The sequence below is a fragment of the Galeopterus variegatus genome, unplaced genomic scaffold (assembly GCF_000696425.1).
Source record: "Galeopterus variegatus unplaced genomic scaffold, G_variegatus-3.0.2 Scaffold2008, whole genome shotgun sequence".
Lineage (NCBI taxonomy): Eukaryota > Metazoa > Chordata > Mammalia > Dermoptera > Cynocephalidae > Galeopterus > Galeopterus variegatus.
The window spans coordinates 230,936-250,354 of NW_007728119.1; the positions used below are offsets into that span (position 1 = coordinate 230,936).

General features: G+C 32.7%; 1 protein-coding gene across 1 annotated transcript in view; it reads right to left on the reverse strand.

Moving 5' to 3' along the window:
* Window positions 1-19,419, reverse strand: part of RFX3 (regulatory factor X, 3 (influences HLA class II expression)) — a 173,226-nt gene that overhangs the window by 117,548 nt on the left and 36,259 nt on the right. Inside the window, exon 3 of the mRNA XM_008580050.1 lies at window positions 5,802-5,899. Coding sequence (XP_008578272.1) covers window positions 5,802-5,899 — 98 coding nt within the window. The remainder of the gene's footprint in view (window positions 1-5,801; window positions 5,900-19,419) is intronic.

Below are 19,419 nucleotides of genomic sequence, written 5' to 3' on the forward strand. Positions count from 1 at the left end.
CGAAAAAAAAAAAAAAAAAAAAAAAAAAAAAAAAAAAAAAAGAAATCTTTCATTTCCTCCTTTCTTAAAAAAGGGGGGGAGGAGAAGAAAAATTAAGTGTTTAAACCCTTTTAAGTGTTATTGTATAGAACTATTGTTGATTTCAATATCTTGGACATGAAAATATAACAGAGCAAATTGCCCTTAATGTGGTATCATTTAGTTCTGTTAGTGGACAATAATGGAAAGGTATATAGATAGGACAAATAATGATTCTCTTGAAGGCTATTTAACTAAAACATCTGATGTTGAAAAAAATTAAATATGGACTTTTTTACACATTTTATAAATATCCAAAGGATATTCTACATTCACAGAATAAATTTAACTATAAAAGCATAAAATTAAATTTTTTAAAAACATGAAAAGAGATTCCAATGAATAAAAGTACACTCTTAAAATCACAACTTTATTTTTCTATAATGAGATGTACAATTATATAATAGCATTATATATACTATTTACTAAAAACTTTTTTTTTTTTTTCCGGTAACTAGCCAACACTTCTCCCCTAATCCCATAAATAACTCAGGATCAAACACCAGTATCTACAGATCATTTGAAAGGACTATGTGTTGAAGGTCAGAAAACATGAACTCTAGATTCGAATTAGCTGGGTAAATTATTGCACTACTGGGTCTCAGTTTACTCATCTGTAAAGTGGAAGAATGTGAATAAATGGTCTCCACAACCTTCCCAACTCTGACATTCTGAGAAGCTATATCTGAAAGTCTTCCATCTTTATAGAGATGAAAATTTTTATGTGCTTAACAAAATGGGTCCTTCCCTAATTGTAGAGAGACCTTCATATTCTTTTACACAGGACAGTTTTCTCTGCAAGAAATCTTCCTATGCAACCAACTATATACAAATCTAAATCTAAAGAGCAAGTAGATTCACAAACCAACTTCTACACCAATTAAAATGTGTATATCAGTAGAAGCATAAATGAAGAAAGCATCCTCTCCATCTCAATTACAGAAATTCCATATAACCATTTCTTCTAAGCGGAGGACATTTGAATAATCATAAGAAAGCACAAATTCACTTGGAAATACTGAAATTTACTATTTTCTTAAAAAGGGAAAAAAAGAGCTTGAAGAGTATCCTTTCGAACATTCCTTACTAATCATTTAAAGTGTATAGAAAAATAATTGAATGACTTCAGAAAATGCGCTATCCTTAAGAGATGACTATTTAAAACATATGAGTCCTATCCACATGCTTATGGAATTTGAATAAATTATTCAATGTCAATATATCACAGTACCATACCCCAAGATGTACCATATGATACTATGAGATAAAAGAGTATTTTGGTTTACTTTTTAAAACACTGGGTTTCCTTCTCATAGGACTTCTTCTAAAAGGCGAAAAGGAATTGAGAGTCCTCAAGAGGAAGGCAATCACTCAGTGTTTCCCTGCTTGTGCAACCACGGAACTCTTTTATTGGACTAACATTTTGTGGAACACAGTTTGGGAAATTCTGTATTGGTGCTGGTGAGAAATCTATAATCTAAACAGGAAGACTAGGAGAAGGGTGGTCAAGCCCTATTACAACATATACTCACACAATGAACACTTCTGCATTTTTCAAATGTTTTTTTTTTTCCTTTTTGTCTTTTTTCGTGTCCGGCAACGGATCGCAACCCTCAGTGTAGTGCCCATACCGGACCGGGACCGGCAACGGGATCGCAACCCTCGGTGCTGCGTCTGCACCTCGCTCAGCCAGTGAGCGGGAACCGGTCTGTATGTGGGATCCGAACCCTCGGCAGGAGCGGCCCCAGCATTTTTCAAATGTTGATTGTCTCTTAACAGTGGACAAGCTTCAAAGAGTGGTTTATATAAGAAAATCCTTTAAAATAAAGATTTCTTCATTTGGCCATAATATAAAATGCTGTCTTTATTTCCATTTTAACTAACATGATGTAGGAGGAAGTGGGGAAAGTATGAGTCAAAAAGGAGTGAGATAAAGAAAAAAAATCATTTTATTTTTAAAAAATTGATTTCTTAGCTACACCAAAACTTTTCAACTGAAATAGACTCTTTCTACATTGTATGCAACATTTCCCAGCTGGTATAACCACAGTTTCTAAATGATTAGAGATCATAAATTATAAGAATTTGTAGAAATGGAGATGACCGTGATTTAGCTTTTAGAAAAAATTTCTTGAAAAAATTATTGCAAGTAAATAAATAAATGATGTAGCTTGGGTTCCTACAGAAGCAAGGATAAAATAAACTGGAGCAAAACTGAATTAAGTTACCTTCTTCCTTGAGCAAAAAGCTATTCTACTCCAACACTCAGCAATGTAAAGCAGTCTCAATCGTTCAACTGAAATATATGCTCACTTGCTAACTCACACTGACTCAAGTCCATTATGTTGGCAGTAATTGTTCACATTCACAGTGAGAACCAGGTAACAATTTAGTATTCTCAAATTATAATGATTACAAAATTTTCATAAGTGATGACACCTATCTGTGAGAACTGTCATCACCTCTTGAGTGAGACCCTGTGTGTTATGGCTACACGTTTTGGGGATGCTCGTGACAAGCGCATCAGTGAACCTGTACTTAGTAAGCATGCACAGGTTGTAGGGCCATGTACTGGGTGCTTGTAAGTTCATGATAAAGATCAGAGTCTCTATCTTCTGGGAGTATCATTAGCAAAAAGCATTTATTATCACATAGAAGTAGGAATCTGACTGTGATCCAAGTCAGGGATCAAACACTAACTGGCTATTAATTCAGTATGGTAGAATAAAAAAATATAATTCCTACCATACATGGAAGTATATCAAATAATAAGAAGGAGTATAAAGACCCTAAAATGAACACTAAGAGACAAAATTTGTTTGTAGCCAAATGCCAGCACTACCAAATTAGGAAAGATTGGAATAGCATACACTGTAAAAAAGAAACTTTTTAGTCATATTTGAGAAAAAATATTCATAGTCTTCTACCTATTTAAATTTTAAGTATAATTCATGGCAACATGAGGGTATTTCATTATTAAATATAAAAATGATGCTGCAGAACCTTTACCAAAAATTATACTTGACAGTAATGAAGAGTTTTTAAAGATACATCTTCTTCTTGACCAAGAGTGTACATTTGTGACATGATTGGCTAAAGTTGATGATAAATCTGGGCCCACAGAGACCAGATCAAAGATAATTGGACTTTGTGGCAAATGAACTCATGACCTCATTAGTCATGATCTAACCAACTGAGCTAGTGGACCACAGAAAATACATGCTGGCACTAGATATTTACTTTGAATCATTTCTGCATTTAAATAAGCCTTATATTTTAAAAAAACAACTTTAGAGATGCTGTTTTTCTCAGGTTTTGTGAATGAATGAATTCATTCAACTTACATTTACATACTATGTGGAAGACCCTACGGTCAGTGCTGGGGTAATTTAAAAATGCATAAGATAATATATAGAATTTAGAATCCTAAGTCAGAGAGAAATATAAACAAATAACTAAAATTTACAATTTTAAGGTGATAACTAATGTTTATTAGATGCTTACTATTTCTCAGATGGTACATAAAGCACTTTTGAAAAGTTAATTATCTCCATTTCCAGATTAAAAAGGGGAAACAAAGTCATACACTCACAAGTAGCAGAGCCTAATCTCTCCACCCTACCCTGACCAGTACAAAATGAGTAATGACTGTGGTAGGTATGGTACAGTTATCTCTCTCAACACCCATTCCACCTTCTACCATCCAGACATGAAAGCTATAGACTTTCATTCTCAGATTCCCTTGCAGGTCACCACTACTACATGCCACAGGCAAGAATGAAACAACAACTGACAACTCTGTGGGCTCTACCAGTGTCTAGAAAGCCATTTGTTTTCTCTGACAGAATAAAGGTCCAAGGGGTAGGCATCTCTTTTATTTGGTATAAATGCCAACTGCAACTGTAGTTTGGGTTTATGGTGGAGATTCCAAAATCAGGTTCCAGGAGGCCCTGGACCTACACAACAAACAGGTAAAAAATATTCACAGTGTGTCAAAAAATATATAACAGTTATAGATTAACTAGAGTAACAGAAGTTTATACACTTTTTATTCCATGCCAATCACCTAAGTAAATGTAAATAAGACAACAAAATGACAAGTTCCCGTGCAGGGAAAGTCCTTCCTAGAATGGAAGAAATAAACAAGCATTCATAGTGTGATGGTGGAAGAACAAGTAGGATACTGTGCTGTCCTTTATAGGGGAAGGACAAGCTAACTGCAGAGGAGAAGAGTCAGAGTCCATGTCACAATGGCGCAAGTAACACGTCTGTCTATAAAGATCACATTAGGCTGGTGTGGGGGCTGGGAAGAAAAAAGAGAAGGCAGAGAATGCTATTTTGGAAACAAAAGCACATGTCCAAAGTCACAGAGGCATGAAAGGGGAGTATTTGGGGGAAAAATACACAAAGTTGGTTGTGCCTGGAATAGATGGAAGGTGAAGGTAGAGAAGCAGGAATGGGGAGAATGCCAAGGTGGAAAGCTGGATTTTATTTGATGGGAAAGGAGGTGGTGTCAATGCAGTGGTGATGTAAATACGTTCAGTGACCAAAAGTAATAAAAAAAGGAGTGTCAGGGTCAATGAAAAGCTTTCAATTTTGTATCATCTGTTATGTACCAAGCTCTGTATTAGGTGCTTTAAATATATTTCCTCAAATCCTCACAACACCTAAGTAAGAATGAGATTATCCTCCTCCCACTTCCACAGAAATAATAATAAAAAGCTCAGAATATTTAAGTATATTGACCACGATGATAAAACTAATACACAGTTAAACCAGGTTTCTAAGTTTTTAGTTATAACAATACTAGATAACAACTGCATTCTTTCTATGTGTCATTTTCTGGTGTTAGAGTTATTGCAGTTTAAAAAAAAAAAAAATCCTGCCCTGTGGAGCTTACAGGTTGACATCATGGGAATCACTGAAATCACCCAAGGAGAGAGTAGATGTAGTAAGAATAAACAAAGCAGAGGTTAGTTATCATCATGGGGTATACCAACAGTGAAGGCAGGTGAGAAGAGGACATGAAAGAGTTTGAATTCATTTCAGTAAACCAAGAAAGCCGACCAGCCGCAAACAAATACACAAGTTGAAAACATTCTCAGTGACTTGCAATAATTCTTAGTCCCTTTATTTATAAAAATTTCCTGAATCTTAATCCACAGTGGCTGAAGAGCCCAAATGAAATAAATTTACAAATTTACATTATTGTTGATACAAAGGACATAAATTGGAGGTGGGGGCAGGTTCACATAGAAAAACAAGATTTACTGAGTATCAGCACTTTTTGGAAGAGTGTCTTACATAAACAATGGGGGGAACCCTAAAACTCCTAATATACTAGTATTATATCAGTTTATTGACAAACACATATACATACAATTTCACCTTATACATGAAAAACAAAAAGCATACGTTTTGCAAGGTATTATTAAAATACAGAAATCACTGACAAGGGGTATAAGTTTTTCTCAACCTATACAAAACTATTAATGGGCATAACAATTTTAATAATTTAAAATATTAAGTGAGAAGAAAATGAGCACATATTCTTAATAAACATAGACAAAGCTCTAAACATCAGCTTAATTTCAGTAACTCTGTTCTAGTAAAAAAATTACTGTAGAAAAAAGGAAACAATTTGGGAATAGTGGGATGTGTTAGAAAGTACACTGTTTTTCTCTGAGTGGGGGCATTAAAAAGATCCCCACAAATAAACTTACATTGCTCCATTGGTATAGACAGTATCACTTCCTTCCACATACTGCACCTGAGCTGGATAGACATGTTGTACCTGCTGTACAGTCTGTACCTGCTGTACCTGAAAAACAAATATGAGGACTTCGGTGAGAGATTGACATCATAGAAAGAATACACAGTGTTAGCTATACCTCAATGGTTTCTCTAATGTACCAATAAATGTGAAAATGGCTTATCATAAAAACTACTAGATTCATGCTAATTTCAAGATAAGTATGTGGTGGGTTCAAATCAACTATAGCATCTATGTTGAATAAATTCTATAACATTCCTCAGGTATATATGCATATACAAACTAATATCACATATAAAACATTAACAACTCCTTAATATTGTCTAAAATTCAGTCATTGTTCAAATTTCCCTAATAATTCCAAGGACTTTGTAATGTTAGTTTGTTCAAATCAGGATCCAAACAAGGTCCACATGTTGCATTTGATTGATATAGTCTTTCTCTTTTAATCTCTCACAGCTTCTCCATCCTTTTCACTTCTTGCCTATTACTAACTGAAGAAACTGGGACATTTATCTTGTAGAATTTCTGGCATTCTAGATTTGGCTAATAGCATCCCTGAGCTGTCATTTAATAAGTTTCTCTAAAGCCTGTACATCATATGAACTAGTAATTAGATCTAAAGGCTTCAGCAAGCTCAATTTTTGAAAAGTTGTGTACTTCCCATTGCACCGTATCAACTGGCATATAACAATTGGTCGTCTTTCCTTCTTCAATGTTAAGTATGATCAGTGGGGTCAGGTGTTGTCAGCTGGATGGCTCTACTATCATGTTCCCTATCCATGCTTTACCTCAGGATATTAGTAGCCATTGATGATCATTTCCTAGAAATATTATATATATATATTTTTTTAAATTAATAAAGTGGTAGTATAATTCTGTTATTCTTCATTTATTAGTAGACTTCTATAAAGAAGAAATTATTCTCATTAATTATTTCATTGCTTTGAAATAAGGTTCATATAAGAAGAGTAGAATAAATTAATGATTCTTTTACTTACTGGTACTGAAAATAATAAACTTAGCCCCTAGTACCTTCCAAAGGTGACCAATACGGTTTTTTGTTTCATTTTATTTGTAACCTTATGAGTCTTGGCTTCTGAATATATTTGATATTTTTCAATCCCAGCATCTTTTTTCCTTGCTAAAATTTTCTCATCTTTGGCCAGTGGTGATCTCTTCAAATTGGTTTCTATGACATGACCACAGTATCTTTCATAACTCCCCTGCTTTCTGTTGTGATAAGATGTTCTATGTCTTATATATCCTTCCCCAGATCTCGAAAAGCCCTGGCTTTTATTAGTAGAAAATGGTATTTAAAGACTACAATTCAGGCACTATGACTGGTCACTACTAGTTCTTTTCATTAGAAAGGTCTAGAGAACACAACATATTTCTTGAAGGTAAATGTATTAATTTTTTCTATTGAATGTAACATACGTATATTTAATACATCTTTGATATATTATTTCTGCATTTTTGTTTTTATGTTAAAAATTTTGGTTCCTGGAGACCTTAACATGATTGCTTATTTGCTCTATCATGAAATGTGTAATAGTTTCGAAATAAATATATCAATATTACTAAAATTTGAATGTCAAATACTGTTTAAGTTTCCTTCTATTTTTTTATCTTCAAGATATATATCTCTAGAGATGCATAATGCTTTACTGTGCTCTAAAGTCACTAAAAATAAGTAACCAACTTGATAAACAGTTAAATTCATGTGATTAATTTTCTTTTTAGTTTTAGTGTTTGCTGTATACAATTTTGGTTTAATTTTTATTTACAATTATATGAAATATCTACATGGTTCCAAAGTCAAAAATGTAAATCAAGAGACACATTTGAATAGACAATCTTGCTTCCTTACATACTCTCTCCCTCCCCATGTAGGGAACCATTTTCACTAATTTTTGGTTTTTCCTTCCACTGCTTTTTGTTTCCTTCATGTTTCTGGAAATACGGCAAATATGTATGCATGTGTATATAAGTACCCATATGTGAACACACACACACACATATATATCTCATTCTAAGATAAAAAGTAGCATACTACACACACTGTTCTGAGCCTTGTTCTTCTCATTTAACTATATAGAATAAACCTAGAGATCATTCCATTATAGTACATTGTGCTGTAAAATAAAAAATGAATATACATTACTTCTTATCTATCATTGTGGAAAATTATCCTAGCTACAAAATTCACAAGTGATAAAAAATATTTTTACATGAAACTTTTTAAAGCATTTGCATGGTAAATATATATATATATATATATGCATAACAAACAAAACCAAGGACAAATTAGCATATAAAATTGCAGAAGAAAAAGACTAATAGTCCTATAAAAATATGTGTGTGGATAGTCTAGATGCTCGTAGGTTTGATGATAACTTTTTAGATACAACACCAAAGGTGTGGTCTATGAAACAAAGAACTGGATTTTATTAAAATTAAAAATTTCTGCTCTGTGAAAAACACAAGAGAATGAAAAGACAAGCCACAAAATGGAAAAAATTTGCTAAAGACATATCTGATTAAGGACTGTTATCTAACATATACAAAGAACTCTTAAAACTCAATAATAAAAAACAAACAGAATGATTTTAAAAAGTCAACTACCTTAACGGACACCTCACCAAAGAAGAGCCAAAGAAGATAGCAAATTAGCATATGAAAAAATGCTCCACATCATATGTCATTAGGGAAATGCAAAATTAAACAATTATGAGATACCAGAATTTGGAATACTGAATTGGAATGGCCAAAATCCAGAACATTGACAATACTAAATGCTGGCAAAAATGTGAAAAAACAAGAACTCTCATTCATTGCTGGTGGGAATGCAAAATGATACAGCCACTCGGAAGTTTCTTACAAAATTACACATACTCTTACCATATGATCCAGTAATCATGTTCCTTGGTATTTACCCATGAAGTTGTAAGCTTATGTCCACACAAAAACACATGCACACACACGTTTATAGCAGCTTTACTCATAATGGCCAAAACTCGGAAGCAACCAAGATGTCCTTCAGTAGGTAAATGGATAAACTGCAGTACATTCAGACAATGGAGTATTATTCAGCACTAAAAAGAAATGAGCTATCAAGCCATGAAATAACATGGAGGAAACATAAATGCATATTACTAAGTGAAAAGAAGCCAATCTAAAAAGGCTACCTACTGTATGTTTATGACTACACGACATTCTGGAAAAGGCAAAATATGGAGAAAGTAAAAAGATCAGTGGTTGCCACGGGTTAGAGGGAAAGAGGGATAAATAGGAAAGAGGGATGAATAGTTGGAGAGAAAGAGAGATAAATAGGAAAGAGGGATAAATAATTGGAGGGAAACAGGGATAAATAGAGGGCAGCGCAACTTTGTACTCTGTATTATACTATAATGGTAGATACATGTCATTATACATTTTTTCAAAACCATAGAATGGATAGCACCAAGAGTGAGCCATAACATAAGCTATGGACTTTGAGTGATTATGATGTGTTAATGTAAGTTCATCAATTATAACAAATGTACCATTCCAGTGGGTGGTGATGACAACAAAGGAGACTATTAAGAGCAGGGAAGGGGTAAACAGGAAATATCTGTCCTTCCACTCAATTTTGCTGATACTAAAACTGTTCTAGAAAAATTAAATGTCTAAAAAAACTAAAAATAAACAAAAAACATGTTACATAGAAATACCTGTAAATACACAGACATATTCTAATTTAACCAAGGAACAAATATAAAAATGGATAGAATAAAATAAAACCATGCAAATATTTATAATCTTAAAATGGAAAAAATTTCCTAGGAACATTCAAGAGCCAGATGCCATAAAAGCCAGCCAAATTTGCACAGACAAAGAAAAATACTTGTAGGACAAATAACACCAAAAACAAAATTTTAAATCTAGAAATACACTTAATAGTTTTCAATATACCCAATAAAGTATAGTATCCTGTATGTATAAACATCTCCTATAAATCAATAAGGAAAGAATGAAAACAAAGTAGAAAATGAGTGAAGTATGTTACCAGGCAGGTCACAAAATTAAAATTACAAATGAACAATAAATGTAGGTTTTAAAAGCACAACATCAAAAGTAATGAGAAGACTTCATATTAAATGAAAATTACTTTTTACTCTGTAGAATTGCAAAATTTTCCAAAATAATTGTATCAGTCACTGACAATTTATAAGAAAACAGGCATGCTTACACACAGCTAGGAGTAATGCACATATTTTCTTTAGGCAATCTGGAAGGCAATTTATAAACTGGCATATCATTTCACATTTTTGTGAATGTCTTCTATAGGAAAACTCATTATCTGAAGAGTTGCTGCCCACTATTATTTCAAAAAAATGTCGTTTATAAGAACAAAAAGAAGAAAAACCTTAATGACTATAAAAAGTGGAATTATTAAATGAATTACAATAAAACCACTATGTAGAATACTATGTGATATTAGTACAAATAAAACCACCATGTAGAATACTATGTGATTTAATATCAACCAGTATGGCTGATATTAAAAGAAAAAAGAAGAAATGATACGTATTTTAACAGTGAGACCTCTGAGACATATTGCCAAGTGAAAAAGTATTTGCAGAACAGTAACTTAGAATGTGATTTGATTTTTGTTTATACATACATAATTATATATATAAATATATATAAGCATAAACATAAATCAAATGCATGAATTTGCATATACACAGTCATGTGCCACATAATGACATTTTGGTCAATGACAGACTGCATATATGACAGTGGTGCCATAAGATTACAATGGAGCTGAAAAATTCCTGTCACCCTGTGATGTCATAGACATCGTAAACACATAGCACAACATATTACTCATGTAGGAGTAATAGGCTACACCATACAGCCAAGTTGTGTAGTAGGCTATACTATCTAGGTTCGAGGAAGTATACTCTATGATGTTTGGACACAATAAAATCTCCTGATGATGCATTTATCAGTACATATCCCCATCGTTATGTGATGTATGGTTGTATGTATATCTGCATATATGTATGTACGTGTATACAAATTAACATAAAGAATAGAAGGATACACACCATATTTCTAAAAATGGTTACTCTGTTAAGATGAGGTGACTAGCATCTTTTACTCTGCATATTTATATTGCTTTTGGATTTTTAAAATAAAAATGAATTCACATATTATATGCATAAATAAAAATCAATATATAGAAGGACTTCCACTTCTGGCCATGCTGGAATAAACTGGAAATGCCCTCTCATATGAAACAAATAGAATACTGGACAAAATATGTAAAACAATGTTTTCAGTCATTCAACAAAAGGTATCATAAGACTGTGATCCTTAAGAGAAGGGAAACAAAGTGAATCTAGCAATGTTCCTGGCTGCTAACCTAGAGGCATTTTCTAATTTTTTTTTACAATATACAATGTAGTTGATTTTCATGTACCTTTACCGATTCCTCCCTCCCCACTCCTTCTCCCCTCTCCCACCCATCAACATCATATCTGTTCACCTGTCTTAACAAGTTCAAGGAATTGTGATTTTGTGTCTTCTTCCCCACCCCACCCCGATTGTTTGTGTATTTATTTATTTTTAGCTCCCACGAATAAGTGAGAACATGTGGTATTTCTGTGTCTGACTTATTTCACTTAATTTAATTTTTTCTAAGTCCATCCATGTTGCTGCAAATGGTAGTATTTCGATCTTTTTTATAGCAGAGTAGAATTCCAGTGGTTTTTGCAGCACTCTTTACAATAGCCAAGAGTTGGGACCAGCCCAAATGTCCATCAACAGATGAGTGAATACGGAAAAGTGGTATACCTGGAGACATTTTCTACACCACATAGCAGGAAGGGAAAAACCAAGCAAAGCATGATTGTCTCACTCAGGTGAGGAGACAGATTGGAATGGGGTGGGCTTACGGCAGCTGAAAATTGGGGCAGTGTATCAGATAGGGCAGAGAAAAAGGTAGGTAGAGAAAAAGATACAGATATATGTATAGAGATACCTTTGAGTCTGTTGTTGAATATAAGCTGTACATGTGTAGGGTGCAGAGATGTTCAAGTTCTGACCAGCCCATAATGATAAGACTTTACTGAATACCTAGAGCATTCTGTAGATACACCAGAAAGGTAAAGCCTTAGTAGTGGGGCTAACCTGGCTCTAGAGTAAACATTATTTTAGGCCCACCCTAACAAAGCTAAAAAAACAAGCCTTGAAAATATCAAGTTGAATTATAAGGAACTCAACTGCCGACACAAAACAAAATTTAATATTTTCAAAGGAAGATAGCAAAGTCTGGACGTACAACACCATAATGTAATAGGAGTCCCAGACAGAGAAGAGGAATAACAGAAAACATATTTGAAGAAAGACTGGTAGAGTCACTTCCAAGTTTGATTAAAACCACAAACACTCAGGTCTAAGAAGTTAACGTACATCAATGTACAGACAAAACCACACCAAAGTGCACTACAATTAAAGTGTTAAAAACCAGTAATAGAAGAGAAAGATTTTTAAAGCAGACAAAAAGAAGACCCATTATATCCACTGCAAGAAGTTTTAGAATGATTGAAAACTTCCTTGTCAAAGATAATGCATGCCCAAGACAATTAAATAACATCTTTAAAGTAGTGAGGGGAGAAAAAAATTGTCAACCTAGAGTTCCATAATCAGTGAAATATCCTTCAAATATGAAGGGAAATTCCTTTTTCAGACAATCAAAAGCTGAGATAATACTTCTCTAGCAGAAATCCAATGAAGAAAATGACAAAGTAAGTTCTTCAGGCCAAAGAAAAATAATACAAGATGGAAACTGGGATCTACACAGAGAAATGAGAAGCACTAGAAATGATAAATTTGTAGGTAAATTATATGGGTTTTTTGTTTGCTATCTTTTAACTTTCTATAAAAGGTAATTGACTATGTAAAGCAAAAATAATAATAATAATACATAATGGGCTTACAACATATGTAGAAATGAAATGTATATATGAGAAAAAATAGCACAAAGAACAGGAGAGGGAGTTGAAAATACACTTTTGTAATATTCTTATATGCTAAGTGGTATAATACTACTTAAACAAAGACTGTAGTAAGTGAAAGATATATATTTAAAAATCCTTGAACAAACACTAAAGAAAAACATAGTATAGCCAACAGTGGAAATAGATAGCAATACTAGAAAATGCTCAATTAATCCAACAGGAGACAGAAATAAAGCAAATAAAAGAACAAATGGGACAACTAGAAAACAATAAGATGCTAGAATTAAATGCAACCATATCAATAATTATACTTAACGTATAAGATTTAAATCCTGATTGTTGGAATGGGTAAAAATGTGAGATCCAACAATATGCTATCCACCAGAACACACTATAAATATACAGAGATAGTATGTTAAAAATAAAAGGATGTAAAAAGATAAACCTTGAAAACACCAGAGGTAAAGAGGGATATTTCATCAAGAAAACTGTCAAGAAGAAATAATAAACCCTATATATTTTTGTACCAAAGGACAGAGTTTCAAGATGTATGAACCAAAACTGATAGAATTGAAAGAATAAGAAAACCCACAGTTACGACTGATAGTTTCGACATTCTTCTCTCCATAATTGATAGATAAAAAAGACAAAAAATCAGTAAGGATACAGAAATTGAAACTGACTTTCACATGATGATCCATGTAATAACAGCAGAATAGATATGCTTTCCAGTGCACATAAACATGCATCATAAAAGCTCAAATGCTGAGATAAAAAACAAGTCTCAAGTTTTAAAGGATTAAAACAATATAGAGCATGTTCTCTGACCAAAAAGTCAAATTTGAAATTAAAGACAAAAAGATATCTGGAAATATTTATAGAATAAAAAATATATTTTAAGGGGCCGGGCCGGTGGCGCACTGGATGGTGCGCCGCTTGGGAAGCGCGGCGGCGCTCCCGCCCGAGGGTTCGGATCCCACGTACAGACCGGTTCCCGCTCACTGGCTGAGCGAGGCGCGGGAGCAACGCCGAGGGTTGTGGTCCCGTTGCCGGTCCCGGTCCGGTGCGGGGGGCGACACTGAGGGTTGCGATCCGTTGCTGGACACGGAAAAAAGACAAAATATATATATATATATATTTTTTTTTTTTAAATATTATCTATGATTTATAGAAGAAATCACAAGAAAATTAGAAAATACTTTGAATTGAATGATACTGAACATATATCAAAATTTGCAGAGAGCAGCTAAAGATGCACAAAGAGGAAAATGTACACCTTTAAATGTATAAGTTAGGGAGGAAAAAACTTAAGTAATAATCTAAGTTTCCACTTCAAGAAGCTAGAAAATAAAGAACAAATTAAGCCTAAAATAAAGAGACAAGAAATAATAAGCAGTAAAAAATCAATGAAATAGAAATCTGAAAATAACAGAAAAAAATAAAGTGATAAACATCAAAGTAGACTTATCAAAGAGAAAAAAAGGTCAATCTAACACAATTGTTTTTAAAAATAGAGAATAAGGGAACATCTCCCTACAATTTTTCTGAGGCAAACCTAACCCTGAGAATAAAACTAGAAAAAAAGACAATAGAATGATTTCTCTCATAAATGTAAAAATCTTTAACAAAATGTAAGTAAATCTAATCCAACAACATACTTACAGTACAATACATCATAAGCAGGTGGGGTTTAGCCCAAGAATGCAAAGTCAGTTTAATATTATAAAATCCACAAATGTAATCCACCATATTTACAATAAAGAAAAACTATATGAACACCTCAATAAATCTGGAAAAACATTTGACAAAATTTAACATCCATTCATGACTCAAAACAAAAAATGAACAACATAGATTCTCTCTCAGTAAATTAAGGATAGAAGGAAACTTTCTCAACCTGACAAAATGTAACCATCAAGAAATGCTTATTATTCCAAAGTGAACTGATATGATCACTTTTAATGCCATTTAATATATCATTAGAGGGCTGGCCAGTTAGCTCAGCAGGTTAGAGCACAGCCTTATAAACTCAAGGTCATGAGTTTGGATCCCTGTACTGACCAGCAGCCAAAACAAAAAAGTATAAATAATCATTAAAAAACAAAGGTGAAATTTTAATATAATTTTTCTATTTTCTTTCTATTTTAATATAAAGATGCTTGCTAATAACTGATTCAAATTGTTCAAATATTATCAAATTGTTCAAATATTATTTGATACTGTTCTTCTGTTAAACATTAATTTCTGTTCAAATATTTACCAAATTTTATTTATTTAAGTTTATTTTTCTATTTTAGTTACCATTAGCTTAGTGCAGGAACTATATAGGTTAGTGCTTCTAAAAGAGATGGGGAAACTAGCATCCTATAGGCATTTCATTACCATTCCCAATAAGTTTATTTCCCACCCATCTTTGAGAAATCTATAAACTGACACATTTGCTGCTTGCCCTATCCAAGCCCTTAGAGTGGGGAAAAGGTGATTAATTAAACTCTACACAAAATTAATTTTATCTCTTAATTTGTCTTTCCCAAAATAAATGTTCAGAAGTGTTTCCAAAATGAATGAACAAATATTTTTCACCTCTTTTGAATTTTAATAAACAGTGAAGTGGCTAAAATATGAACTGAAAAGAGATGGACAGAAGTAGAATTAGCAGGAATAATCTACAATTTCTATAATTAACTGCTCTATGAATAAAAATGAACTGAATATATCAAGTTAAAAATTACTTTAGGCTAATTTTTAAAAGGTTACCTAGTACATCAGAATGTTGGCAGCAATGAAGTCTAATTGTAATAACATTCTATATCATAAATTTATTTATTTTGCCAACTGAAGGAAAAAATATTTATCCCAGAAAATATAAATATATGAAATACTGTATTTACATTTCATAGACATTAGATAAATTAAGAAACTTAATACTCTTTTACTGACACACATTTAAACAAATGGAAGCACCTCATCATACTGTCTAAATGCAGTATTACAAATGTATTCACTTATTTTATGTATATTTTTTATAATTTGTATTATTTATAAAAGAAGTGAATACCAAAACAAATTACATACCACAGGAAAATGTACTAGTTCAATAGAATCAATTAGAATATTTTGAGGACAAATGTAACAATATGTTATTTGGGATGTGCTTCAAGAAAAATAAAATGAATCACACTTCAAATCAGAAATCTTTTTCAATAGTAAATAAAGTCATTTATAATTATTAAGCTTGTTAGTCACCTAAGAACAATACTAGTCTCTTTGTAAAAATTTATTATGTCAAGATCTTCACTGCCTTTCTCATATAACAGCATTCCTTATTTGGTCAGCACCAAACATTTCAAACCTTAGTCCTAAGAACTGTCAAAAACTGTATTAAGATCATTTTAATAGACCCAACAAGAGATATGAGAGAGCTCTTAGCAGATTAAAGACATAAGATATTAGAATAGTGATGTTAGAGACTGCTATGTGACTGAACAACTGTGAAGCAGGAGGAAAAAGGACCCACATTATAACAGCTCTTAATAAAAGCACAGCGGGGAGTAATATAGCGAGAGTACTACAGAGAATAAATTAGTAAAGCCATCTTGTGAGAAAAAGAGAAGGAGCAGAAGTCATTCAATATTTCTGGACCAGTAAAACTATAGGAAAATAAAGGAATTGAAAACATGTAAGTCAAAAACTTGAGAGAGTATAGTGGGGGTATGCTAGAAGGGAAGATGCAAGAGAGAATTAAAAAAGCATAAGGGAAAAGGCATTTTCCTCCACAAGCAGGTATCTTGAAAACAGAAATTGTAAACCTAAAAATATCTTTTTCAGCCTTGGTTAAAAGTAAAATAAATTATATGTCACAGGCTATTTAATAAATCTTTCCAAGAAAGAATCCAACTAGTATTGTGAATGTAGGTAAAGGAAGTTCGTATTTTATGAACACAGAATCACAGTGAACAAAAAACAAGATTAAGTGACAAGACAGGTTGGAATAAAATATTACTTAAATTCTCTCTGTGTTTACTGAAAAAGAACAAGAAGTTTCGCTGGATCTTTAACATTACTTTGCAAAGTTCCTCCTGAGATTTTCAGTGTTAAATACAAAATTGCTGTTAATCATCCTGAGATGGTAGCCCTTCCACATCAAAGAATGTGATGAATGTGAAAGACTGGAAAACAGTGAATTGTTAATTCAAATGACAGAACTCATTTTATGTAGGAAATGAAATTTGTTTACTCACATTATAAATTTATTCACTGGCCCTGTGTTAGATGACCCTACTGTGTAGCTTTTTCTATTTTTAAGAAAATCTCAACTCTTTGGATACAGTTTTCTTGTAGTAGACTTTAAATACATAATGTTTCCAGCAGATTCTAATCAATAAATGTCACAAAGCCTGCTTCGTCAGCAGGGCTACAGTTAATGATGAAACTTAAGCTTTCTAGGAATTATTTGCTAAAACTATGTGACGACTATAGGCAACTCAAAGTTGTTATTGTGACACTTGGACTTCAAGTAGAATCGTATGAAGGCTAATGTAGAGGTAAGGTCCTAGTTTACCCTCTTGCACTTCTGACCATCTGAGAAATGAGTAATCAAATGGGAGTGAATTGGCTCAATAAATCATTGCTAACAGCCTACCATCTATCTCTCCAAAAGTAGACTAGCATCAAAGACCAGAAGCTACTTGGAAGAGGTCAATCAGGTTTCCAAAGGCAAGAGGAGGACTGTTTCTAGGAAGAGGGATGTAATTCACGAAAGATTTAGTTTAGGATGATTCTCAATGACAAAATTCAATGGACATACATAAACATATTTTTGTGAGTCAAAAGGAACACAGTAACATTTACTTCTTACAAAGTGAATAATATTTTACAATAATTATAACACTGTCTTAAACATTAACTCCTTGGGGCCCAGCAGAGCTGACCAATACTAAGATTCTACTAAACTAAGCAATAATTTTTCTGGTGAAAAGAATTTACTCAATAACACTCCAGTGACCAGAAAGAGTGAATGAACTCCTTACCACAGTATTAGGAGAGGCCTTTGGAACAGGAGACTATGCTAGTCTGTCTAGCAATGACTAAAACTACAGAAACATAAAGATCAAGAAACGTAAGCAGCATATCTAAAGGTCTAACTCTGCACAAAATTAAGTTTTTTCAACTCTAGACAGACTATTAGAATATGCACTTTAAATGTATTTCCTGGTAAAAATACACATGCAGATTCACACTTGCTCCCAGTGTCTACTAAACTGATGCATATGTTGGAGAGTAGAGATGTTGGGTTCTTTTGGAGTGCAGTACCAGGAATTAAGAGAATAAATTATTGAAGTTATGTGTTGGCAGCCAAAACACTGTTGTGTTGGCAGCCAAAACACTGTAACCTAAATAACAGAACTTCTTACTTATATATAATTATTAAACTAGTGTGAATACTATTATTAATAGTAATATGCAACATTATTTCATTCAATCTTCACAAAAATCCTAAGTAAACATAGGCGTTTTTTCCCCCATTTTAGAAATGGTGACATAAGTACAAAGACAAAGAGACAACCCAAAGACACAGTAAGTGACACGTGGTGGTGATCCCAGGTCTTCCGACTCTGGTCCTAAAATTCTTCCCACAACACCAGTGTTTACAAAGGCAAGGCATTAATAACAATGAATCATATACTAAGAACCTACTCCATTTTCAATTTTCCTTAAAATCATTCTGATATGTCAAGGAGATCTCAGTCTTTACCACCTCCTACACTTAATAATCTCACTTTCTAAGAGAAAGTAGGCCTCAGTGTGAGGTCTTGTCAAGCAAGAGCTGCTAGCTGAATCATATATCATTTCATTTTTACTATATTCAGTTTTATGTTTATTTTCTACTTATGACAAGAGATGCTGGTTTTTCAGTTTAGGTAGAAAGTTTTCATTTTAAATTCATTTAAGTAATTTTATTAAAAACTATTAAGTAAAAAAGTAACAATATAATGGATCTTGGATAAAGCAAAAATCATGATATAGTTTGTAAAAAATGAATGTTAGAAAATACTGCACTGCAGATCGTTCATTATAAATCATACTTTTAATAAAGATAACACCAAAAGACTTTCTACTTTAGAAGAATGCACACTTCATACATGAATTAAAATAGAAATACTTATTTCATTGTTTCAAATTATTATTCACCTAAATTCCTAAAAATTAAAAAAGAATAGTGGTCATAATACTACCACAGCAAGGGTAAAGTTAATTTTGAAGCAGACTGCACACTTCATACATGAATTAAAATAGAAATACTTATTTCATTGTTTCAAATTATTATTCACCTAAATTCCTAAAAAATAAAAAAGAATAGTGGTCATAATACTACCACAGCAAGGGTAAAGTTAATTTTGAAGCAGACTGCTGGTATACCACCTACTTTTTATCAGCATCATATTTTCTTGGTCCTAATATTTTTATAAGAAAACTAATACACATACAGTTTCATAAAATATTCAAACGATGAAGAAATAATTCTAGTGAAATATGATTGCCTTCTTTATGTTC